This window comes from Tamandua tetradactyla, chromosome 10, assembly GCF_023851605.1.
Source record: "Tamandua tetradactyla isolate mTamTet1 chromosome 10, mTamTet1.pri, whole genome shotgun sequence".
NCBI lineage: Eukaryota > Metazoa > Chordata > Mammalia > Pilosa > Myrmecophagidae > Tamandua > Tamandua tetradactyla.
The window spans coordinates 24,320,308-24,347,001 of NC_135336.1; the positions used below are offsets into that span (position 1 = coordinate 24,320,308).

General features: G+C 36.6%; 1 protein-coding gene across 4 annotated transcripts in view; it reads left to right on the forward strand.

Annotated features, from left to right (window-relative positions):
- The window catches only part of POLQ (DNA polymerase theta), a 195,658-nt gene that overhangs the window by 52,766 nt on the left and 116,198 nt on the right, over positions 1-26,694 (forward strand). For all 4 annotated transcript variants that reach the window (XM_077118198.1, XM_077118200.1, XM_077118199.1 and 1 more), the window contains 6 exons: positions 4,204-4,351; positions 10,969-11,115; positions 12,457-12,669; positions 17,015-17,154; positions 18,353-18,557; positions 18,876-19,018. In XM_077118198.1, the coding sequence (XP_076974313.1) occupies positions 4,204-4,351; positions 10,969-11,115; positions 12,457-12,669; positions 17,015-17,154; positions 18,353-18,557; positions 18,876-19,018 (996 nt within the window). The remainder of the gene's footprint in view (positions 1-4,203; positions 4,352-10,968; positions 11,116-12,456; positions 12,670-17,014; positions 17,155-18,352; positions 18,558-18,875; positions 19,019-26,694) is intronic.

Genomic DNA, 26,694 nt, shown 5'->3' on the forward strand with positions numbered 1-26,694 from the left:
GCTCCCTCCATCTTTTGGGTATCATGGATAATGTCCAAAATAAAAAAACATATTTTACACTATTCTCACTTGGTTGTATAATCAGCAGCACTCTCAATTTTAGATAGTTTTCATTGTTCCATAGTGATAAAGAACCGACAAGCACAGCGTCACCAAAAATCAAATCAAAACTGCCCCTTAGGGCATGAGGGCAAGGACACAAATGGACATTTGCACACCAATGTTTATAACAGCATTATTTACAATTGCAAAGATATGGAAGCAGCCCAAATGTCCATCAACAGATGAGTGGCTAAACAAACTGTGGTATATACATATGATGGAATATTGTGCAGCTGTAAGACAGAATAAAGTTATGAAGTATGTAACAACATGGATGGACCTTAAGGACATTATGCTGAGTGAGATTAGTGAGAAACAAAAGGACAAATACTGTATGGTCTCACTGATATGAGCTGACGTTAGTGAATAAACTTGGAGAATTTCGTTGGTAACAGAGACCATCAGGAGATAGAAATAGGGTAAGATATTGGGTGATTGGAGCTGAAGGGATGCAGATTATGCAACGGGACTGAGTGTAAAGACTCGGAAATGGACAACACAATACTACCTAACTGTAATACAATTTTGTTAAAACACTGAATGAAGCTGAATGTGAAAATGATAGAGGGAGGAGGGCTGGGGGCACAAATGAAATCAGAAGGAAGGATAGCCGATGGAGATTGAGATGGTGTAATCTAGGAATGCCTAGAGTATATAGTGATGGTGACTAAATGTACAAATTTTAAAAATGTTTTTGCATGAGGAAGAACAAAGTAATGTCATTATTGCAGGGTGCTGAAATTAATATTTAAAAATTTCAACTTATGTGTGAGACTAAAGCAAAAAGTGTTTATTTGGTACAAAACTTATATTTTGACTAGTGCATTTCCTAATATAACTTATGTAGACAGCTTAACTGAACACTGTAAGTGCATGGAACCTTGAGTAGGACATGAGGTTTTGTTGGTTTGTCCAGAGTGATGCCCCGAGAAATCCTAGAGTGATTTGAAAAGTGAATAAAAAAGTATTTGCAGAGTCCCCTTCGGTGAGTGGTGGGAACGGGGGAAAATTCAACTTCCCCAAGTTGAATTCTTGATATTCTCACAAGCATTGTGGACGACCAGAGCTATAGGCTGAGCCCCCAGTCTTGAGCTTTGTTCATATGAAGCTTAAGCCCACAAAGGATAGGTCAAAGCTACTTGAGATTGGTCCTGAGAGTCACCCCCAAGAGAACCTCTTTTGTTGCTGAGATGTGGCCTCTCTCTCCAGCCAGCACAACAAGCAGGCTCACCACCCTCCCGCTCTCTACGTGGGACATGACTCCCAGGGGTGTGGACCTTCCTGGCAATGTGGGACAGAAATCCCAGAATGAGCTAAGACTCAGCATCAAGGGATTGAGAAAAACCCTAGAATAAGCTGAGACTCAGCATCAAGGGATTGAAAAACCTTCTCAACCAAGAGGGGGAAGAGTGAAATGAGACAAAGTGTCAATGGCTGAGAGATTCCAAATAGAGTCAAGAGGTTGTCCTGGAGGTTTTTGTTACGCATTAGGTAGATATTACCTTCTTAGTCAGGATGTAATGGAGAGGCTGGAGGGAACTGCCTGAAAATGTAGAGCTGTGTTCCAGTAGCCTTGTTTCTTGAGGATGATTATATAATGATACAGTTTTCACAGTGTGACTGTGTGATTGTGAAAACCTTGTGTCTGATGCTCCTTTTATCTACCTTGTCAACAGACGAGTAGAACATATGTAATAAAAATAAATAATGGGGGAACAAATGTTAAAATAAATTTAGATTGAAATGCTAGTTATCAATGAAAAGAAGGGGTAAGGAGTATGGTATGTATAATTTTTTTTTTCTGTTGTCTTTTTATTTCTTTTTCTGAATAGATGCAAATGTTCCAAGAAATGATCATGATGATGAATATGCAACTAAGTGATGATATTGTGAATTACTGATTATATATGTAGAACGGAATGATCAAAATAGGAATGTTTGTGTTTGCTTGGTGTTTTTTGGTATTTAAAAAGTAAAAAAAACTAAAAAACTACCCGTTATCACTTGTCCCTCCCACTCATTTGTTGCCCCTTGTAGTACTGTGTTATGCTGATATCTTCCTATTAATTATTGTCCATGGCATGCATTTTTTTTCATAGCATGCAGTTTTAATTTTCTCCTTATTCCCCTATACTATTGACTCTTTGTCTACCATCGAAGTTTTGAAATAGTTCATGCAATAACTTATAATTGTAGATTTAATCAGTGGGATACATGGCACTGTACATCCCCTTTCCATCATATTCACCTTTATTATGGCAATTCTACTTATAACCCCACTGATTGCTACTCTTGCTTCTATCTGTTCCCTTATATTTATTTTATTTTTATCTTTTTGGCTTTTATAAAAAGAATTTAATAAATTTCAAGTTTACATTTCTAAGTCTTTGAAATTATCCAAACTATGACATCCAGGAAAAGAAACCTTAAATCAAGAAAAGCTGATCTGTCTGTAACACCCCTGTCAGCTGGGATGGCATGTGACTGGGATTTGCTGGTCCCTTGCTTGCTGGTCCCTTCTTCCCAGCAGGTGGGGCTCCTGAGGTACCTCCTCCTCTCAGGCCTGCTCCTCCTGGACCACAGTGGCCTGCTGAGAAGATGGCATGCACGGCTGGGGGCTGCTCCCCATCTGGTGGTGGGACATGGGAGCTGAGTGTAGTACCCAGGGGAGCTGTGAAGCTGCGGTGCCTGTTGGATCTGCTGCTCACAGCACCTGACAGGATAGCCAGTTGTGGCGCCTGGCTGGGCAATTTCCCTCAACTCTGGGGTTGTGGCTCTTTGTGGTGGATGGCCAAGCACACCTCTAGGCTCCCCGCGAGCATCGTGGGCTTTGGAGCTGCTTGGGGAGGCATCCTTAGCCAGCAGCTGGGGCAGGCTGCAGTAGAGGGATGGTTGGTTTCCTTGTATCCACACTTCCTTGTGTGTTGCTGTCTGCCTCTGATGGGGGTCACAGCCAGTCAGACCCACTGTGCTCTTCCCAACCTGATCCCCCGTCTCTCCTCCCCAAGGAACACTGAAGACCCTCTTGGATCACTCACCCACTGGGACCACAGTCCCATTCTCTCTCTGTCCCTCATCTTGTCTGCCATATTTTTGGAAGTCTCTATAATTGATTTTTTTTTTTACATTGTTCTGCATCTTAATTTATTTTTCACTCAGCAGTATATCTCACAGCTCTTCCCAGACCAATACATTGCTCTATTTTTTTTTTAATTTCAGGTGAATAGTGATTTTTAAAATATATATTTTTAATTAAAAAAGCAGACAGTACACTTAGAACCACCAAAAATGGATATCTTTGTTAGCTCAACCATATGCATATTTAAATAAAGTATCCATATAATCATTGTAAAACCTGTGTTTGCGCATTAAGTTTTTAAAGCAAGTTAAAATTAAGGCAATGAGGAAAAAAATCTACAAATTCAGATAGCAAAGTTCTTACATTCTAAAATATTATTTAACACTAACTTAAATACCAGTTGATCAGCTGTCAAAACTGTGAAAGTTCTCAAAATATCAAGTAGAAAGTTATAAATATCTACATTGCTATAGATATAATGACCTATGTTACTAAACATTTTCCTGATTTCAGGAAAATATGAAGATACAAAATTTTTATGATTAACATTTGAAAATCTTAACCACCTAAAATGGGTATCTTAGTTAACTTACCCTTAGGCATATTTAAATAGAATGTCTAAGTAATCATTGTAAAGCCTGTCTGTACAATATGTTCCATAAACCAATTTAAAAGTAAAGCAAGGATAGAAGAAAATCTATAGATACAGACAACAGATTTTCTTAGATTCTAAATATTAAACACTATCTTAAGTACCATTTGATTGACTATCAAAACTGTGTGTTCTCAAAATATCAAGTAGAAAGTTATAAATATCAACTTTACTATAGTAGTGACCTATGCTACTAAACATTTTCAGATTTTTTATTTTAGGAATTTATTTTATCTAATATTTCTTTCTTCAGTGCTTTTGATTTTTATTGTGCCTGTAGGTAGAAAAATTCTCCCCCATGACACAAAATGAATGGCTTTTGAAAATGTTTTTCAACTTGTACTGAACTGGATGTTTCTTTCTTTTTTAGGGGGACGAGGACCATGTTGTTAGCTTATGTTATGAGACCGTTCACGATGGCCATTCAGTATTGCTTTTCTGTCCATCAAAGAAGTGGTGTGAGAAGCTGGCAGATACCATTGCCCGAGAGTTTTATAATCTACACCATCAAGCGGAGGGTGAGTTACGGATGGAAACAAACGCCTCCTTACTTTAGTACTTATGCTTAGAGGTAGTGTTAGTGATTGTCTTATCTGTTTCTTTGTTGCCACCATGTCCAATGGGCAGTGCTTTACAAAACTATGCTTTTGTAACTAAACCTTTCCTTATTGTTGTAGACAATGTGTACACACACTCAGGCTAATTATTTTTCGATTTTTAGAGTTCTGGGTTTATACAGTATATACTAATTTCTTCATCTGGGATCTATAAACTTTGAGAGGTTTGTCTTTGAAGACCCTGAATTGTAATATGCAAAACTTCTTGTATACACATTTTTCTGGAGACAGGGCCATAACTTTCTTCAGATTTCCACAGAAATATGTCCCTCTAAAAAGAATCATACATTTCTATATATGTATACATATACAGTTATTCCTTCCACAGTGTGATCTTTCCCCCGTGCAGTTTGATATATCACTGGTCAACCAGGCAAAACAGCTGCTGTAATTGGCCACCATTACAGCCTTAACGAGTTGACCATAAGACATATCAAGAAAAAAGAGAAGGAAATTTGTGAAGCCACTGTTGCAGCTGTATCAACAACTGCAAAGCATTTGCATAAATCACGAGATCTGTATCTCTCTGTGGTAGAATGGGCAACATTCTTTTCAGTGTGGAATTGTTTTATAAAGGGCATTTGGGTAGACCCTGGCATTATATGAGAAAATGTGATTTCTCACAGGAAAATGAAGATGAAGGGTCTACCCCTATGAATTTTCAGGCTGGTGAAGGTTTACATGCACTGTGAAAGTAAGGGAAGAAGGCAGCATGCGCTGATCAAGAGACAGGGAGTTTCCTGAAACCCTGAAAAAAATTTTACGTGGATTTTCCAGATCTCAGGGGAGCCATGCCCCTAACTCCTGCAATGTATAAGTGCTAACTGTATGTGTATATATACACACATGTATTTTAAAGTCAGCTTTCTTGAGGTATAATTCATAGACAATAAAATGTGTCCATTTTAAGTTTGTAATTTGATGAGTTTTAACAAATGTATACACTTGTTTAACTACCACTTGTATATATAATCAAGATACAGAACATGTCATCACCCCAAATATTGTCTTCTGCTCTTTGCAATCTCTTCCCTCTATCCCCAGACAATCACTAATCTGCTTTCTGTCACTCATTAATTGTGCCTTTGCTAAGAATTTCATATAAATGAAGTCATACAGTATGTACTCTCTTTTGTCTGGCTTCTTTCCTCTACATTTTCAGGCAGTTCCCTCCAGCCTCTCTACTACATCTTGAACAACAAGGTGATATCTACTTAATGCGTAAGAATAACCTCCAGGATAACCTCTTGACTCTGTTTGGAATCTCTCAGCCATTGACACTTAGTCTCATTTCACTCTTCACACTTTTGGTCGAGAAGTTTCTCTCAATCCCTTGATGTTAATTTTCAGCTCATTCTAGGTTTTTTCTCAATCCCTTGATGCTGAGTCTCAGCTCATTCCAGGATCTCTGTCCCACGTTGCCAGGAAGGTCCACACCCCTGTGAGCCATGCCCCACGTAGAGAGGGGGAGGGTGGTGAGACTGCTTGTTGTGTCAGCTGGAGAGAGAGGCCACATCTGAGCAACAAAAGAGGCTCTCCTGGGGGTGACTCCCAGGCCTAAATTTTAAGTAGACTTAACCTATCCTTTGTGGGGTTAAGTTTCATACGAACAAACCCCAAGACTGGGGGTTCAGCCTATAGCTTTGGTTGTCCACACTGCTTGTGAGAATATCAAGCATTTGACCTGGGGAAGCTGAATTTCTCCCCGCTCTCACCATTCCCCGAAGGGGGCTTTGCAAATACTTTTCCACTCACTGATCGAATCACTCTGGGATTAATTGGGGCATCACTCTGGACAAACCAACAAAATCTCATGTGCTACCTGAGATTCCAAGTACTTATGACATTCAATCAAACTATCTACATGAGTTATATTAGGAAATGCTGTGGTCAAAATATAAATTTTGTAACAAATAAACATTTTTTGCTTTAGTCTCACACATAAGGAGACATTTTAAAGTATTAATTATCATCTGTTTTCAGCACCCTGCAATAATGACATTCCTTTGTTCTTCCTCATGCAAAAACATTTTTAAAATTTGTACATTTAGTCACTGTCATTATACACTCTAGGCAATCCTAGATTATACCATCTCAATTTTTAACCTCTATCTTTCTTTCTGATTTCATTTATGTCCCCAGCCCTCCTCCCTCTATCATTCTCACATACAGCTTCATTCAGTATTTTAACATGATTGTATTACAGTTAAGTAGTATTGTGCTGTCCATTTCTGTGTTTTTGTATTCAGTCCTGTTGCACAGTCTGTATCCTTTCAGCTCCAATTACCCAATATCTTACCCTATTTGTATCTCCTGATGGTCTCTGTTACTAACGAAATATTCCAAGTTTATTCGCTAATGTCAGTTCATATCAGTGAGACCATACAATATTTATCCTTTGATTTTTGGCTAGTCTCATTCAGCATAATGTTCTCAAGGTCTATCCATGTTGTTACATACTTCATAAGTTTATTCTGTCTTAAAGCTGCATAATAGTCCATCGTATGTATGTACCACAGTTTGTTTAGGCAGTCGTCTGTTGATGGACATTTTGGCTGTTTCCATCTCTTTGCAATTGTAAATAATGCTGCTATAAACGTTGGTGTGCAAGTGTCCGTTTGTGTCTTTGCCCGTATGTCCTCTGAGCAGATACCTTGCAATGGTATTGCTGGGTCATATGGCAATTCTATATTCATCTTTTTGAGGAACCGCCAAACTGCCTTCCACAGCGGTTGTACCATTTGACATTCCCACCAACAGTGGATAAGTGTGCCTCTTTCTCCGCATCCTCTCCAGCACTTGTCATTTTCTGTTTTGTTGATAATGGCCATTCTGGTGGGTGTGAGATGATATCTCATTGTGGTTTTGATTTGCATTTCTCTAATGGCCAGGGACGTTGAGCATCTGTTCATGTGCCTTTTGGCCATTTGTATTTCCTCTTCTGAGAAGCGTCTACTCAAGTCTTTTTCTCATTTTGTAATTGGATTGGCTGTCTTTTTGTTGTTGAGTTGAACAATCTCTTTATAAATTCTGTATACTAGACCTTTATCTGATATGTCATTTCCAAATATTGTCTCCCATTGTGTAGGCTGTCTTTTTACTTTCTTGATGTTCTTTGATGCACAAAGGTGTTTAATTTTGAGGAAGAAACACTACAGATTTTTGAATGTTGATCTTGTAACCTGCCACTTTGCTGTACTCATTTATTAGCTCTAGTAGTTTTGCTGTGTATTTTTCGGGATTTTCAACGTATAGTATCATATCATCTGCAAACAGTAAAATTTTACTTCTTCCTTTCCAATTTTGATGACTTGTATATTTCTTTTTTTGTCTAATTGTTCTGGCTAGAACTTCCAACACAGTGTTGAATAAAAGTGGTGATAGTGGACATCCTTGTGTTGTTCCTGATCTTAGGGGGAAAGTTTTCAGTTTTTCCCCATTGAGGATGATATTACCTGTGGGATTTTCATATATTCCCTTTATCATTTTAAGGAAGTTCCCTTCTATTCCTATCATTTGAAGTGTTTTCAACAGGAAAGGATGTTAAATTTTGTCAAATGCCTTTTCTTCATTAATCGAGATGATCCTGGTTTTTCTGCTTTGATTTATTGATATGGTGCATTACATTAATTGATTTTCTTATGTTGAACCATTCTTGCATACCTGGGATGAAATCCTACTTGGTCATGATGTATAATTCTTTTAATGTGTTGCTGGATTCGATTTGCTAGAGTTTTGTTGAGGATTTTTGCATCTGTATTCATTAGAGAGGTTGGTCTGTAGCTTTCTTTTTTTGTAATATCTTTGTCTGGCTTTGGTATTAGGGTGATGTTGGTTTCATAGAATGAATTAGGTAGCTTTCCCTCCTCTTCAATTTTTTTGAAGAGTTTGAGCAGGATTTATACAAATTCTTTCTGGAATGTTAGAATTCACATGTGAAGTTGTCTGGTCCTGGACTTTTCTTTTTGGGAAGTTTTTAATGACTGATTCAGTTTCTTTACTTGTGATTAGTTTGTTGAGGTCGTCTATTTCTTCTCGAGTCAAAATTGGTGTTCATGCGTTTCTAGTAAGTTGTCATTTCATCTACATTGTTGTATTTATTAGCATAAAGTTGTTCATAGTATCCTGTTATTACCTCCTTTATTTCTGTGAGGTCAGTGGTTATGTCTCCTCTTCCATTTTTGATCTTATTTATTTGCGTCCTCTCTCTTCTTCTTTTTGTCAGTCTTGCTAAGGGCCCATCAATCTTATTGATTTTCTCATAGAACCAACTTCTGGTCTTATTGATTTTCTCAATTGTTTTCATGTTCTCAATTTCATTTATTTCTGCTCTAATCTTTGTTATTTCTTTCCTTTTGCTTGATTTGGGGTTTACTGTTCTTTCTCCAGTTCTTCCAAATGGACAGTTAATTCCTCAATTTTTGCCCTTTCTTCTTTTTTGATATCAGCATTTTGGGCAATAAATTTCCCTCTTAACATTGCCTTTGCTGCATCCCATAAGTTTTGATATGTTGTGTTTTCATTTTCATTTGCCTCGAGATATTTACTGATTTCTCTTGTAATTTCTTCCTTGACCCACTGGTTGTTTAAGAGTGTGTTGTTGAGCCTTCATGTATTTGTGAATTTTCTGGCACTCTGCCTATTATTAATTTCCAACTTCATTCCTTTATGATCTGAGAAAGTGTTTTCTATGATTTAAATCATAGAACCAGGGGTTAGGGCCTAAACATAGCTTTATTTAGGGGACATGATTCAGTCCCTAACACTGGTGTATGATGAAGTGCTCACCAGAAAAATAATGGCAAGGGAGTACATTTTTATAAAGCTGAAGTTTATATTCTAAAATTGTCCCTCCTATTTTTTTTGAATGTTAAATGGCTTTTCTTTTGAAATGAAGAGGTTAGTAGGCAGTAGTTATTATTATTTTATTTAAATTGTTCTTCCTTAGCAAAATAAAACATTGGCAACCTTATCGGTCCTTAAAATTTTAGGAAAAATTTAGCTAAGAAAATAAAAACATATTTTCAGAAAAGTTTTCCTTGTTCAGAAATCCAAAAATCTGGGAAACTCTTAAAAAAAAAAAAGTTCCTTCCTCCAAGAAAGTTAAATTCTTACTAGGGAAGAAGTTTTTGCAGCGGGACTGACACCAGAAAGTAATACATGATTATTTACCAGATTGGTGGCCGGGATGATACGATAATCCTGAGCTAAGATGATTTCCTGAAGAACTAGGCTTTATGAATAGTGTTTGGGTTGGTAAGGTGAGGGTGTTCTGTCCAAATGGAGCCATAAGGACAAAGATCAAGACAGGGAAATGAATGAAGTATGTTTGGGAAATACTGAGCGAATCATTCTGATTAGGGATTTTGAGTTAAAATGGGAAACAAGTAGCCAGATTTTTGAAGGTTTTGCTATGAGAATAAGGAGTATGAATATTTATCCTACGTGTGATATGTAATTGTTTGAACTCTTAAGTTATGCTTAGAAATTCGTTGGTTCTGCGTATAAACTAACCGAGTATGACCAGGAGCTTATTCACTCTCTCTCTTTCCAGTTTTACCTTGGATTCAGGCTGAACTTCCTGGCCACCCAAAAGTACAGGTTGTGGACGGGCCACGATGGCTCAGCAGGCAGGAATGCTTGCCTGCGATGCCAGAGGACCTGGGCTCGATTCCCAGTGCCTGCCCATGTAAAAAAAAAAAAAAAAAGTACAGGTTGTTTGTTTTTAATTTGTTAGTAACTACCTCTGGCTCAGGCTGAGCTTGACCTCTTATGTAGTTCCCTTGACTTTGATTAACTGGTTGGACCATTTCTAATACTTACAGATCACAGTATTATTACTTCAGCTGTCCTTTGACTAGGTGGCGTGTATAGACTCATTTCTATTTCATACTTTGTTTGAACAGAAAACCACTGTCCTGGTATTGCCCAAAATTTCTCCTTCTACATATCCTTAAAATCTTTTAATGCTAAACTGTATTTATTAACACATAAAAGTTTATTTAGTTTAGCTACTTGCTGATGAAATGAGACTACACTTAGACATTTATAAAGTGTATTGGGGGAGATTTTCTTTACGATTAATGAAAGTCTGATGGATTCCTACCCCCCTTAAATAAACACAAATCAAATAAAAAAATACATATGTTGAAAATACATATGTACAGATGTTGGGTTAAATGCTATAATGTGTACATCAAGAAATATAATACCATCCTTAAAATCACTTGGGTTATATAAAAAATTCCCAGTATATCTGGAATGGGCTTGAGACTCTGCATTTCTAATAAGCCCCTAGATGATGCTGATGCTGCTGGTTGGTGGGACATACTTTGAGCAAGTATCTATTGGATTTTTAGGCTCTGAGTGGTAATCCGTATATGTATCCCTCTTCTTTCAACTGAGTTCATTTGATCCCTTCTTATTAGCTTGGTGTCCTATTATTTGGCTTTATTGTGACTTAACACTTACATAGTCTCAGGCAGAGATGAATGCTATTAATAACTATTTTGTTGCAGGGTCGGTTAAACCATGTGAAATTCCACCAGTGATTCTGGACCAAAAGGGCCTGCTGGAAGTGATGGATCAGTTAAAACATTTGCCTTCAGGACTGGACTCTGTATTGCAAAAAACTGTTCCATGGGGAGTAGCTTTTCATCATGCAGGTATTCCATATTTCCAATTCTGTTATTAAGAAGCACTCTCTTAAAAACCTCATAATTTTCTCATTTTATATTTGTATGCATTTAATTTCTTGTTAATCAAAATTAATACATTTATTTCATTTTAAGAGGCTGTGTAATTAAGATTAATGAAGACTAAAACATGTTTGTTTACTTATCTGCATATTATATAATTACTAGATATAGGCTTTTTTGGACTATTTGGGAAATAAATTCTAAAATTGTTACCTTTCTAAACTTTGTTTCCTTGAAATTTAAGTTATGGTAATACTTGCTACCCTAATTTTACGTCACTATAAGTGTCTCATTTTATCTAACGGATATTGAAATAGTCTATGGATATAGTAAAATAAAATTAATTAAAGAAATTCTTACAGGGAATGTTCTGTCCGTGAAGATATTTGCTAAGGGTATGATTTAAGACTATATTTTCTAAGATTTGGAATTTAACTCTTTCAATTGATTTAAAATTTTTAATGTGATATGTACATTGAAAAGCATATTTACATTGCATATAACTTATGATGTATACTAATAAAATAAGCACCTATGAACTTACCCCTTAATTTACAAACTAGAGCCCTCCTTCTGATTTTTAACACAATTAAAAATAAGCCACATTAGTAAACATTTTATACACTGTTTTTCATTTGCTCTTGTAGTTATTTATCAGACATTTTATTTATGTCAAAAATGTGCCCTCCCACTATGTTGGATAGGCCCTGAAGAGGCTATGGTGAATAAAGAATGTCCTTATTCATCCTCAGGGAGTTCATTGTCTAGAACAGGGGTCGACATACTATTGCCTGATGATCAAATCCAGCCTACCATCTATTTTTGTTTTGTTGGGACACAGTCACGCCCATTTGTTTGTGGCTGTTTTCATATGACAAGGCAGAATTGAGTAGTTATGACAGAGTGACCCATAAAGTGTAAAATATTTAGTATTTGGCCCCCAACAGAAATGTTTATTAATCCCTCATCTAGAAAATGTGACAGGGTATACTGGGGTGGCAGTTTATATTCTTAAATCGTTAGACTGTGATGACTTTTTTCTTTACAGTCATAATAATAGATTGAGCAAAATCTTTAGGTGCTTGTAGCAGACACTCAGATCAGTTCTATTTATTTATTTTTCACTTCATAAAATTATGCAACTCATCAGTTTTAAGTGATAAATACAATATAAATATATGCATGTTACTGGAACATACAGTTATGTTATATATGCTATATATATTAATAAATATATCTGGAATATATGTTATATATGTTATATATGATTAATAAATATATGCCATTGGAACTTCCTTTTTTCCCTAGGTCTTACTTTTGAGGAGAGAGATATCATTGAAGGAGCCTTCCGTCAAGGCTTTATTCGGGTCTTGGCAGCAACTTCTACTCTTTCATCTGGGGTGAATCTACCTGCACGTCGTGTGATTATTCGGACCCCTAATTTGAGTGGTCGACCTCTAGATATTCTTACTTACAGGCAAATGGTTGGTCGTGCAGGGAGGAAAGGAGTAGATACAGTAGGTGAGTTTAAATTTAATTGTAACAGTGTTGCTGAAGAACAGTGTCCGTCTACTTGAAATTTGATTAGTACCTAGCAACCCGTTTCCAACCATGTTGTATTTATTATCCAATGCATAATTATCTGTGGTAGTTAGGTTCAGGTGTCAACTTGAAGGTGTCTAGTTCTGTTGCTGTGGCCATGAACCAATGGCATGTGAACCTCTTCTGTTGCTGATTACATCTGCAGTCGGCTAGGAGGCGTGCCTACTGCAACGAATGATGTTTGATTTAATTGGCTGGTGCTTAAATGAGAGAGCTCAATGTAGCACAGCCCAAGCAGCTCAGCATAATACCACATCTCACCACTTGCAGCTCAGCCCAGGCCTTTGGAGATGCAGAAAGGAATCATCCTAGAGAAAGTTGTTGGAACCCAGAGGCCTGGAGAGAAGGCCAGCAGAGATTGCCCTGTGCCTTCCCTTGTAAGAAAGAACCTCAGCTGAAAGTTAGCTGCCTTTCCTCTGAAAAGCTATATGTTAACTAAATAAATCCCCTTTTATTAAAAGCCACTCCATCTCTGGTGTGTTGTATTCTGGCAGCTAGCTAACTAGAACATATTTGGTACCTGAGAAGTGGAGTGCTGCTGTGGTTTGCAAATACCAGATATATTCAAACAATTTTTTTGATGGATAAGGGGAAGATTTTGGAGGAACTGAGGAGAGAATGATGGAGAAGTCCTGAAGTGCTTGAAGAGACTATTGGTATAAATGGAACTACTGCCAGTCTGGACAAAGGGGGACACAAAAGGGACAAATTGGAGTTTGCAGAGTGAGACCCATGGAAGCTTGGGTCTGAAGCCAGGAAACCTTGGCCAGGAGAGTGGACCCATCCATATACATGGAGATGATGAGGCTCCCACCTTGTTGCAGTGGAAGAGTTGTGCCTCCTCAGGCCTTGGAAAAGGTACAGCATACTCCTTGGGAACTGGGAGAGCCTGGCTGCCACCATCATGGAGGGGTTGAGCGTGTGCCTCAGAAATGGCAGAGAGCCCAGGTGTGGCCCTGATGCCTGGAGAGGGTGGAGCTGAAAGAAGGTGGTCTCCTTAATGTCCTCTGAGGTTAATTCAGAAAGAGGCGGGCCACTGTACAGGCCTCGGAAAGGGTGGGACTGCTACTTTCTAAAGCCGAAGAATAAATGATTTTCAGACTTTGAAATCCAGTGGTGTTTGCCCTGCAGGTTCTCCTTCCAGTTTCACTCTGTGGATCCTGTGACTGTCCCTCCTTTGCATATTGGCACCAGATAACTTGTTTTGAGATTCACAGGTCCACAGCCAGAAGAGAATTTTTTGCACTTTAATATTAAGGTTATGCATGTAGTTGCCAAGTTGACAAGGGGTGGATTTGTGGTAGTTAGGTTCAGGTGTCGATTTGGCTAGGTGAAGGTGCCTAGTTCTATTGCTGTGGACATGAGCCAATGACATGGGAACCTCGTTTGTTGCTGATTACATCTGCAGTGGCTAGGAGGCGTGCCTACTGCAACGAATGATGTTTGATGTAATTGGTTGGTGCTTAAATGAGAGAGCTCAATGTAGCACAGCCCAAGCAGCTCAGCATAATACCACATCTCAGCACTCACAGCTCAGCCCAGACCTTTGGAGATACAGAAAGGAATCACCCTGGAGAAAGTTGTTGCAACCCAGAGGCCTGGAGAGAAGGCCAGCAGAGATTGCCCTGTGCATTCCTGTGTAAGAAAGAACGTCAGTTGAAAGTTATCTGCCTTTTCTCTGAAGAACTATATGTTAATTAAAAAAGTCCCCTTTTATTGAAAGCCAATCCGTCTCTGGTGTGTTGCATTCTGGCAGCTAGCAAACTAGAACATTATCCTTTTGCATTCACTTAATATTTGTAATGGGTAAAAGATATTTATTTAGATATTTTTGCATCACTTATTTTCTACCAGTGTAGAGTTAAGATTTTCTTTTGTGTTAATGTATATTCAGTGAAATAATTCAATATTTTGCAAATCAGAATGATTTCTTGTTACATTAGCTAGAAGATGATTTTTAATTTCCAAGTGTAGTCTTCAGTGCAAATGAAGGGAGTAATTTTTATGGGTATTAGTTCCTCTTAGGTGGCCTGGTCTGGGAGAAATCATATAGGGATGCTGAGGGCTGGAAAACACTTTTGTACTCTGAGTATAGAACTTCTTTCTGAATTGGTGCTGGCTCTTAAAACATACTTTCATTTTCTTATTTTATATCACCAGGTAATGATAACATTACTGGTAAACCAAAAAAACGTTTTGCTTTAAGCAGTGAGAAAGAGTTTTGTTTGAATTTAGTATCAAAACAGCAACAAATATCCTGTCCAACCAACTGTGTCTTTCTTGGGTATGATTAAATGATTGTGAGCCTTTTAATGTAAAAGAACTATAAAGAACCATGTGAATAACCAGAGAATAACCATTCTCTGTTACTTTTTCTCTAGGACATAACTTATTCTCCAAAATAATACTAGATATGTCAAAAAAGTAAGTAAAATAAATAGAGACAACCAGAACAGTTCTGTGGCTACTAAGGAGAAATTAGAAGTCCAGGAGAAAGTCTTTATGGGAAAAAAGATGGGATATTCTGGGTGTAAAAAGTACATTGAGGAAGTGGCTTTTAGAGCACTTCTGACTTGTCAGATGAAGGCCCCAAATAATGTATTGGTATCTGGGTTAGTTAGGATATAAGCTCACTGCTATAACAAAAGCTAACATAGTGGTTGCTTAAACAAGATAGAAACTGATTTGGTGCTCATAAAACAGTACAGGTGTGAGCAATCTGGGAATGATACCGTGGCTGCTATGTGTCAGGGACCTAGTCTTATATTCTTCTGCTTTTCTGTCTTCAGCAGTAAGGCTTCTGTCCTATGGCATATAATGGCTACTTAGGCCCTGTCATAACATCTGCATTTCAGTTAATAGGAAGCCAGAACTTAGTTACATAACTATCTTCCCCTACTGCTAAGGAGGCTGGGGAATATAACCTTTAGCTGGGTGGCTGAAGTTGAAAGAATAGCCTTTAGTTTCAGCCTCAATAACAAATGACTTACAGCCCTTGACGGGCCATTTGTTAGCCTCCTTTCGTACAAAAGCATTTGGTGATAAAAAATCGAATTTGTTGGGTGTCCTCTCTGTAGAAATCAAAGAAGTTTATCCTGTCTCTGACTTTTACTTCATCTATAAAATATGCGGGGACTCATGTATATGTTTAAAAAGGGTGGGAGAGAGGAGTAGAGACTAAGATTCCCTTTCCATTCCTTTCTGCCATTCCCTACTCTTCCCCAACTCTGATTTCTCTTTAGACCCATTTTTCTGTAGATTATAAGTCCATTTTACACCGATATTCTCTGAGAGCAAGACAGTCTTTGAAGTAATGTAGATGAGGTTTTATTTGCCTTTCTCATGGGGAAGGAAAATTGGAAGTTTGGAGCCCTGGGCTCATTATCAAGCATTAAATCAGTTAACTTAAAAAAAATAAAAAAGAAGCTAAATTATATTGTAACAGCTCCATTTATGAAGTCTTAGAGGCTTCTGAGAGTTTGACCTTGAGTAATGTTTTATTTCAGGATGGCATATGGCATATAATATGCTCAGAAAGACAAGCAGTCGGAGAATGTGAAAATACAGTGTTTCATATTGACTATAAAGATTTCAAATACTTGGTCATGCTTTTTGGATTATGCAGCACTTTTGCAGCTTTTCAGCATTTTATAAATGATGTCCTTAACGTTTCTTGCACAGTTCATGGTGTTTTATTGATAAGACACTTCATAGTCTTGCTTGTACTGATACAGTGACTTGCTATTTCAACCGTCAGCAATCATTGCTTTTTTCAACTTCTCTATTGTGGTATAGATGAAACTTATTCCGAACAGGTTGGAACAGGAACCTGGACATATACATAGACATTCATTTGGGCATTTTCACAAATTTTGCCCCTCCTGAAAAGCAGTCATGCATTCAGTTGAAGTATCCAAGACTAGAAGCCCTTTAAACAATCAAAAGTGGCTTTTTACTTTTGCTGTTAATGCTAGTTGATCCATTAGTTGGGTAATTTGTGTGTGTGTGTGTGTTTAATATTATTGTCATGTATAATCAGTAATAATTTGCATTTGCGTTTTACTTTAGAGTTTTCAAAGTATTTATTAGTTACTTAATTTTTCAATAATAATGGTTAATTCAAAGTTCAGAATGCAGAAATTAACATAATTATTTGAGTGTAACAACCGCTATTATCTCTTCACATCCTTTAAAACAGGTTAAGGCAACTTAAATTTTTTTAGTTGGAATTTGGCAAATGTATGTATGATTTTTTTGGTTATAGGTGAAAGTATCTTAGTTTGTAAGAGCTCTGAGAAATCAAAAGGAATAGCTCTACTTCAGGGATCCCTAAAACCTGTTTGCAGCTGTCTGCAAGGACAAGGAGAAGAAGTAACTGCCAGCATGATACGAGCTATTCTGGAGGTGAGAGAGAGTTTTCTAAATTTGCTTCTCTGATCCTATGTTAAAATGGTAGAGCTTCAGCATGTGAAAATCTTAATTTTGTGTTTCTTTATAAGATTACTACAGCTGTAGACTCCCTATGTCTGAATCTCTTCCATTTTATAGTTATTTTCTTGTGATAATATCAGTCCCTTTCAGAACAGTAGATTTAAACTCAAATGTCAGATGGTTCTTCTTTAGTATTAAAATATTCTTTAGTATTTTGTCAATTTAAAGAAAAATGCGAGAAAAATGGGCATTAATCCCTCCACTCAAATGATACCTGTTGGCATTACAATAAAATCATTATGAATGCACATGATTAGACATTCCAAACAATGTAGAAAGATCTAAAAATAAAAAATAAAGCCTCCCATTGCTCAGTCCTCAAAGGTATCTTCTGTTAAGTGTTTCATGCAGCTATCCAGAAAAGTTTTCCATTTATTAACTGGCATTAAAACAGTAACTGTTATTGGTTTCAGCATTGGTGTTGGTAGTTCTGGTACTTGTATCCAAACTCTTCTTTTCCCTTTGATTATCAGTTTGGGAGAAAAAAAGAAAACATTTGTAAAATGTTGATAAGGGTTTCAAAAGCAGCCACACTCATACACTGCTGAGACTCTTTTGGAGGGCAACTTGGCCTTATCTATGAGAAGTGCATGTGTCTTTTTTTATTATAACACTTAGTAATAAGAAAAAACTGTAAACTATGTTAATACCATTAATATGAAATAAATTATGGTAAAACTATACCTTGTGGCCATTAAAAGAATGATGTAGCTTTATGGTGATTTATTAGTTTTTACAATATATGTATGAAGTGAAAGAAGCAGGGAGCAAAGTAGTTTATATAATACAGTAGTTGTGATAAACTGATATCCACAAGGCACACCTGATCTCATCTTTTTTCTGTACTTATTCTTATCCCTCTTCTGGGTGTACAGCAAAGTATTCAATACCAGCATACCTACATGCCCACATGTTTCAGAAGGAGAGATGAAAGTAATTTATTTGATTATTGGCCATAAGCCATCAATACCTTCTTTATCAGATAGGTAATAATTTTTTATTTTAGCTTATATAAAAAGTTTTATATACTTTCAAAGAAGGTTTCTTTTATATTATGGGAGCCTGAATGTCATATAAAACGTTCCAGAAATTTTCAATTCTCTCCTGTCAGATAATAGTTGGTGGAGTGGCAAGTACATCACAAGATATGCAAACTTATACTTCTTGTACATTTTTGGCTGCAAGTATGAAAGAAGGAAAGCAAGAAATTCAGGGAAGTCAAGATTTTGTTATACCTGGAGAAATCGAAGCCTGTTTGATGTGGCTACTAGAAAATGAATTTATACAGATTATGGAAGCTAGTGATGGAATAGAAGGTAAATATGACTACTTAGTTGCAATTTTTACTCACGTTTCCATTTTTAGTGACTTAGAATCACTTTAAAGTATAAGACTTGGCTCAGTAAGAGGAAATTGACTTTTGAGCAGAGTTGTGTTCTGCAATTTCAGACAGTTAGCATACAACCTGCTCATATATGTCCATGCATTGGACAAAATTGTGTTTGCTAAACTTATCAGATGCTAGAGGGTTTAGTATAGAATACAGAAAGAAAGGTGTTTTGTTTTATTTTGTTTATATAGTTTTTTTTTTAATTTTAACATTTTTTCCCCCTCACTTCCTGCCTCCAAACCAGGAAAGGTGTATTATCCAACACATCTTGGTTCAGCCACTCTTTCTTCTTCGCTTTCTCCAACTGATACCTTAGATATTTTTGCTGACCTCCAAAGAGCAATGAAGGGCTTTGTTTTAGAAAATGACTTGCATATGGTCTATCTGGTAAGTTCTGTTTTCTTCACTGTTATATTTGTGAAAATGGGGAGAAATACATATATAGAGAATCGTGAGGATCAAAGATACCATAAGAGAATATTTTATCTGTTTTCCTTGACTAGTGTAGTAGTGAAGGAAATATAAAAGAAGGAAGTTCTTTTAAAGTAAGAAGCTAAATATCCTAGTGAACTTTTAAATTTTCCCATGTACCTATCCACCCACCTATGTATCTTCTCTAAGCTCCTTTCAAAAATGATTTGAAGTGGTTTATAAAATAGATATTTTTTATAATATATAAGAGGATAGCAAAGGACAATGAGGTATCAAGAAATTAAAGGTGAGATCATAATGTAAAACAAACAAAGATTGGTACATAAATATTTATGCCATTAAATCATGTACAGTTGCTTGTGCCAACTTTGGCTTTGAGCTTTCTAGTAATTAAAGCAGAGAAGGAACTTTGATAAGTTTCAATAGTCATAAGATTAAAAATTAGTACTTAAGAAAAGCATTGCATTTCATTGCCTTAGATAAATTTTGTTATATAAAGACACTTTGTGACTTATATCCTTTTTGAAATCTATATAATAAATTTAATAAGGGAGTTTTAAGTTTGTTAACATTAAATGGTTCTCTGTGAATGAATATTGTTCCTTACAGCAAAGCTTTTGATAAGAATTGAATAAAATTGAGTTTGAGATCGTATTTTCTGGCAAGAACTTGACCAGTAGTTTTTTTGGTTCATTAATAGCAGAGACATTAATAAGCAAGTAGGGGCAAAAGTAAGATTGGAATGTTCCTAAGAATTGAGATAGCTTATGAGGAAACGTACTTCAATAAAAAAACTATATAAAGGTGAGCAGGGGGGATTGTCTGTACAAGTTTGATTTTTTTTTTATCCTTGCAAATGTGTAATATATAGTTGTAATAAATGTGTAATATATGAGCTCAAAGTCTGTGTCTTAGAATGTGATTTAAAAAAAAATCAAAGCAGATGTTACCAGTCATTTACCTACCCTTTTAAAAAAGTCTCATTTAGGATGGGCAATGATGGCTCAAGTGGCAGAATTCTTGCCTGCCATGCCGGAGACCTGGGTTCGATTCTTGGAGATTGTCCATGCCAAAAAGAAAAAAAGTCTCATTTACTATGGCATGCCTAAGATTATGAGGTTTGGGGTCAGACTGCCTTAGTTCAACTCTTAGCCTTATCACTTAATAACTCTCTAACCTTGGATTAGTATTTAACCTCTCTTAAGATTCCATTTCATTATCTGCAAAATGGAAGTAATAACTATCCAATTTTGGGTGAGTATTTTATATTTTAGTAAATATTATTATATATTCCTCTCTCTTATTTCTAGTGAATACTCTAATATAAGTTATATGTCTTTTTTTTTTTTGGTCATATAGCCCAAGTCTTCCTATTCTCACTAAAACATAAAGACTGATAGCTTCAGTATGCTGAATGTTTGTGGTTAAAAATCTCCTCCACTTACCACATCATTTGAATTGTATGTCATTCAGGAGTTGTATTTGTTCTCAAATTTGCTTATGACACTTTAGTTTCATATAAACTAAATTGAATGCAAGTTACTAATAATTGTTGATGAAATACATAAGTGAGACAGCTGTAAAAGTTCTAAGAAATAGTTATGAAAATATAGATAAGGAGAAAACTAAGATGCTCATAGATTATTTTGTAATCATCTTAATTTTTAGCATTATCAGGCAGGAATAGGAAATCTTACACAATGTACTGTTCGTTGGATTTATCGAAGAGAACAATAGTAATCAACAGACTCATGCAAAAAAAAAATGCGTTGAACTCTAGCTCACAATATTGGCAAATAAATAGACATTTATGTTTTAAGTTAAATGAAACATTTAGAGTTTACATGTAGTATTTTATTTTTGAATATTTAAAACGTGATTTAGAAGTTAGAATTATATAAAAAAGAATACTCATGGAAGTCTGATTCCCATGTCTCTCCTTTCATGCCATTTCCACCCACCTTCAATAGTTAGTTTTCATTAGTTTCTGGCTAATCTCTTCTTTTTTTATTTTATAAAAATTAGTAAGTATTTATGTGTATATTTCACTTTCTTCATAAAGGATAGCATACTATGTACATACCTGTGTCTATACTTTCCTTTTTTTCCTTAACAATGTATCTTGGAAATCACTCCATATAGTTCATGGTGATTTTTAATTTTTTTAAATACATTTTTTGTAGTTGTATGACTCAATGCATGGATGTACCATTATTCAATCAGTTTTTTCAGTCAGTTTATTGTTAATGTACATTTGGGTTGTTTCCGATATTTTGTTATTGCAGATAATGCTGCAGTGAATAATGTAATGTGGTGCCTGTATTGTTTAGTTTTTACAGAGATGTATTTTTGGGAAAGGTTTCTAAAAGTGCAACTGCTAGGTCAAAGTGGGAAGGCAGAGGTGATTTTAGTTTTGTTAAACTGACCTCTGTATTAGTCAAGATTCTCTGTAAAAACAGAACCAACAGCAGATATCTGTAAATATGAGATTTATAAAGGTATCTTACATAACCTTGGGAATGAGAGTCCAATTCCGTAGGGCAGACTGTGAAGCTGGCAACTGCAATGAAAGGTCTTGACGAACTCCACAGGAGAGGCTGGTTGGCTAAAAGAAGCAGCACTGAAAATTCTCTTCTATCCCTTAAAATTCTATTTTGATACCAGTAGTATCAAAATCAGCTGATTGGGTTAGCTAGTTTTAATAAAGTAGTAGATGGACATCTTCCTGAAGATTTTCATGATTTGGAGAAGAAAGGAAGAATTGACCTAAAGAAGTTAAAAATTAGATGAACTTAAAGTTTTTGCTTTATTCTATATAAATTTTTTTATACAGTGTTATTGAGATGTATACATTCACATACCCATACGACCGTTCAAAGTATACAATCAGGGTTCACAGTATCATCGTAGTTGTGCATTCATCATCACAATTGATTTTTGAACATTTTAATTATTCCAAAAAAAGTAAGAATAAAAGTAAAAATAAAAGTAAAAAAAGAACACTCAGTGCCGCTGATAGCTTCAGCCGGGTCGCGCGACTGGAGCACTGGGTGAATTAGGGGGCGAGCTCGCGGGAAATAAACCTGGGTAAGCGAAACCTAGCCGTCTCAGCTAGGGGACTGAAGGACTTGAGCCAAAGGCCAATTAATCAGCACAAAGCTTTTTTATTGTTACATCGTAAGAGCTTAGGTACCGAAGCGGCTCAAGTGCTCTAAAGACCCCGAGGCTACAGGGAGCTTAGGTTATATACAGTTGCACAAGGGGAGGAGTAGGGGAGAGGGTAGGGGGTTCGGAGAGCCAATTACACAAGCTAAAAGGTAGTTGCTAGGCAAGGGCGGCAGAAGATAGCTAGAGGCAAGGACAGAATAACAAGAAGGCTTGTAGTTTTGAGATAAGCTACTGAGATGGGAGGTTACTGACGAGGGGGGGAAGGGAGAACAGTGAGTTAGGCTACAGACATGAGAGACAGGGAGAGAAGGTAGAAATGATTAACAATTTTTAAGTATGACTAGGCTCCAATCCCTGAGAAATATGCCACAACTCAGAATATTTTTGAACGTTTTAATTACTCCAAAAAAGTAAGAATGAAAGTAAAAACACACCCAAAACATCCCATAACCCCATCATCCCATATTAATTATTTTTTGCTTTTTTTTCTTACTCATCTATCCATATCCCGATAAAGGAAGGGTCAGTCAGAAGATTTTCACGAACACACAGTCACACCTTAAAAACTGTACAGTTATGCAATCATCTTCAAGAATCAAGGCTCTTGGATTATAGTTCAGCAGTTTCAGGCATTTCCCTCTAGCTACTTCAATACACCAAAAACTGAAATGGGATATCTATACGTTGTGTAAGAATAACCTCCATAATGACCTCTCAGCTCTATTTGAAATCTCACAGCCACTGAAACTTTATTTTGTTTCATTTCCCTTTTCCTTTTTGGCTTTCTCCCACGATGCCAGGGCCAGGCTTCTGCCTTGAAGCCATGTCCCATGTTACCAGGGAGATTTATACTTGTGGGAGTCATGTCCCATGGAGGGAGGAGGGCAGTGAGCTCACCTGCAAAGGCCTCATCTGAGCAACAAAAGAGGTTCTCTGGGGGAAGACTTTCTGGCATAACATAAGTAGGCTTAGCTTCACCTTTGAGAGATAAAGTTTCATAATGGCCAGCCCAAGATCAAGGGCCTGGGACTTCCAATCAGCATTTCCCAGGGCTTGTGAGAATAGCAGGCCATCCTCAAAGTTTAACAGTTTCACCTTTTTCCCTAGTCCCTTAAGGGAACTTTGCAAATACTTTAAAAAATTCTGCCCAAATTACTCTGGGATATGTAGGGACATCACCCCAATCTGTACAAACCAACGAGATCTCACTCTCTATTCAAGGTTTCATGTGATTCTGGTGTTTAAATAAGCTGACATACAAGTTAAATTAGATAGTGTGCTACAGAAAATACAATTTTTTTGTGCCATAAACACCTCTTCCTTTGGTCTCACACAGAAGCTGAAGTTTTAAAATACAGTCAGTATTATCCTTTACCCTTTAGTCTGATTTACCTTAGTTCTACGCAGATCACCTTCAATTGTATCTCTAATTGAAGTCTGACCACTTTTCCAGTGTTTCTAACAGTTACTGTAATGCTGACTTCCATAGCTTCAGAACTCTAGCCCTAAGTCTCAGGTGTCACACAAATACCAAGTTTCCAGGGAACAACCAGGTTATACACAAATAGCTCAGCATCTCAAAATTTAGAAATAACAGTTACAATTCTTGAATAGATGTGACTACTTTAAGAGCTTACAATCTAGGAACCTTCACAATAGGCTTTCACCTGATAACCTATACTCAAATTCAATTTTTAGAGTTTGCACATTATAGTTAGTCCATATTAGTGAAGCGTTATAAAATTTTCTTTTTGTTTCTGGATTATCTCACTCAACATATTGTCCTCAAGGCTCATTCACCTAGTTGCATGTCTCACGACTTCATTACTTCTTGCAGTCATTCAACAGTTGATTGTATGCATACACCACTTCCCCCACCCATTTCCTTAATAGATACAGCCTTAGGCCACCTCTGGCCAATGCAGATCATGAACACTGCAGTCATAAACACCAGTGTGCAAATGTCCATTCATGTTCTTGCATTCATTTCGTTCAAGCATACACATATCTATAGGGTTGCAGGATCATATGGTAATCCCACCCCTAACCTCCTGTGGAGTCACCATACTGCCCTCCAGAGGGGCTACACCACTCTACTTCTCTGCCAACAGTGAATAGGTGCATTGCTCCACATTTCTCTGTTCATTTTTAAACAGGTTTATTTGTATTATCATACAATCCAACTTAAGTACAAAAAAATCAGCGGTTCCTGGTATAATCATAGCAGTGCCTTCACCACCACAATGTATATGAGGATGTTTGCATTTCTTTCATGAAGAATCCCATGCCCCTCCCTCATACCCCCAATTTTATTAACCTTTAGTTTGGCATACTGCTTTTTTTACATGGACAGGCACCGGGAATTAAACCCTAGGTCTCCGGCATAACAAGTGAGAACACTGCCTGCTGAGCCATGTGGCCTGCCCGCACATTGCTTTTATTATACTCAGTGGAAGCATATTACAATGTTACTATTAACTGTAGACCCTGGCTCGCATTGATTGTGTTTTTAACCATATACCGTCCCATTTTCAACATGTTCAATGTTGATGTTTGTTTTCCCTCATATGAAAACATATTTATATTTGTACATTTAATCACCATCATTATCTACTCTGTGAATCACTAAGTAATACCATTCCAGTCATTTTCCTCTGTCTTTCCTTCTGGTGTCATATATGTCCCTGGCCCTCCTCCCTCAACCATTCTCACACTCAGCTTCAGCTACGTTCAGTATACTTACAATATTGTGCGCCATCCGATAGTATTGTACTATCCATTTCTGAATCTTTATATTCAGTCCTGTTGGACATTTTGTATGCTTTCAGCCTCAAATGCCCAATCTCTACTCCTTTTCCTATCTCCTGTTAACCTGTATTCTCAACTTGAACTTGCAAAGTTCTTTCATTAATGTTAGTTCATATTAATGAGACCACAGGATATTTGTACTTTTGTTTCTGGCTAATTTTACTCAGCATAATGTCCTCAAGGTTCGTCCATGTTGTTACATGCTTCATGTAATAGTTTCTGTCACAACTATGTCTAGCATATGTGTATACCACAGTTTATCTACTTGTCCATTGATGGACATTTGGGCTGTCTCCATCTCTTGGCAGTGTGAATAATATGGGTATAAATATGGTGTGCAGATGTCTGCTTATGTCCTTGTCTTCAGTTCCTTTGAATATATGCCTAGTAATGGGATTGCAGGATCGTATGGCAGTTGTATAGTTAGCTTCCTGAGAAAATGAACTGCCTTCCAATTCTATATTCCCACCAAAAGTGAATAAATGCGCCTCTTTCTCCACATCCTCTCCAGTACTTGTAGTTTTCTGTTTTTTTTTTAAATGGCCATTTCAGTAGATGTGAGATGATATCTCATTGTGATTTTGATTTGTATTTCCCTAATGGCCAATAAGGTTGAGCATCTTTTCATGTGCCTTTAAACTATTTGTATTTCCTGTTCAGAAAAGTATCTGTCTGTTCATGCCTTTTGCCCATTTTTAAATTGGGTTGTTTGTTGAATGCACAATCTCTATATGTTCTGGATATTAAATCCTTTGGTTTCCAAATATTGTCTACCATTGCATAGGCTGCCTTTTTACTTTCCTAACAAAGTCCTTTCATGCACAAATGTGTTTAATTTTGAGGAAATCCCATTTATCTATTTCTTTTTTAATTGCTCATACTTTGGGTGTAACATCTAGAAAACCACCTCCTATCATAAGATCTTTAAGGTATTTCCCTACTAAGATATTTTCCTAAATTTTCTTCTAAAAGTTTTAGATCTTAACTCTAATGTTTAGGTCTTTGATCCATTTTGAGTTAATTTTTTTTTTATTAATTAAAAAAATTAACTAACACAACATTTAGAAATCATTCCATTCTACATATGCAATCAGTAATTCTTAATATCATCACATAGATGTATGATCATCATTTCTTAGTACATTTGCATCGATTTAGAAAAAGAAATAGCAAGACAACAGAAAAAGAAATAAAATAATATAGAGAAAAAAATACAAAAAAAAATATAAAAAACAAACAAACAAACAAAAAAAACTATAGCTCAGATGCAGCTTCATTCCATGTTTTAACATAATTACATTACAATTAGGTAGTATTGTGCTGTCCATTTTTGAGTTTTTGTATCTAGTCTTGTTGCACAGTCTGTATCCCTTCAGCTCCAATTACCCATTATCTTACCCTGTTTCTAATTCCTGCTGGTCTCTGTCACCAATGACATATTCCAAGTTTATTCTCGAATGTCGGTTCACATCAGTGGGACCATACAGTATTTGGCCTTTAGTTTTTGGCTAGTCTCACTCAGCATAATGTTCTCTAGGTCCATCCATGTTATTACATGCTTCATAAGTTTATTCTGTCTTAAAGCTGCATAATATTCCATCGTATGTATATACCACAGTTTGTTTAGCCACTCGTCTGTTGATGGACATTTTGGC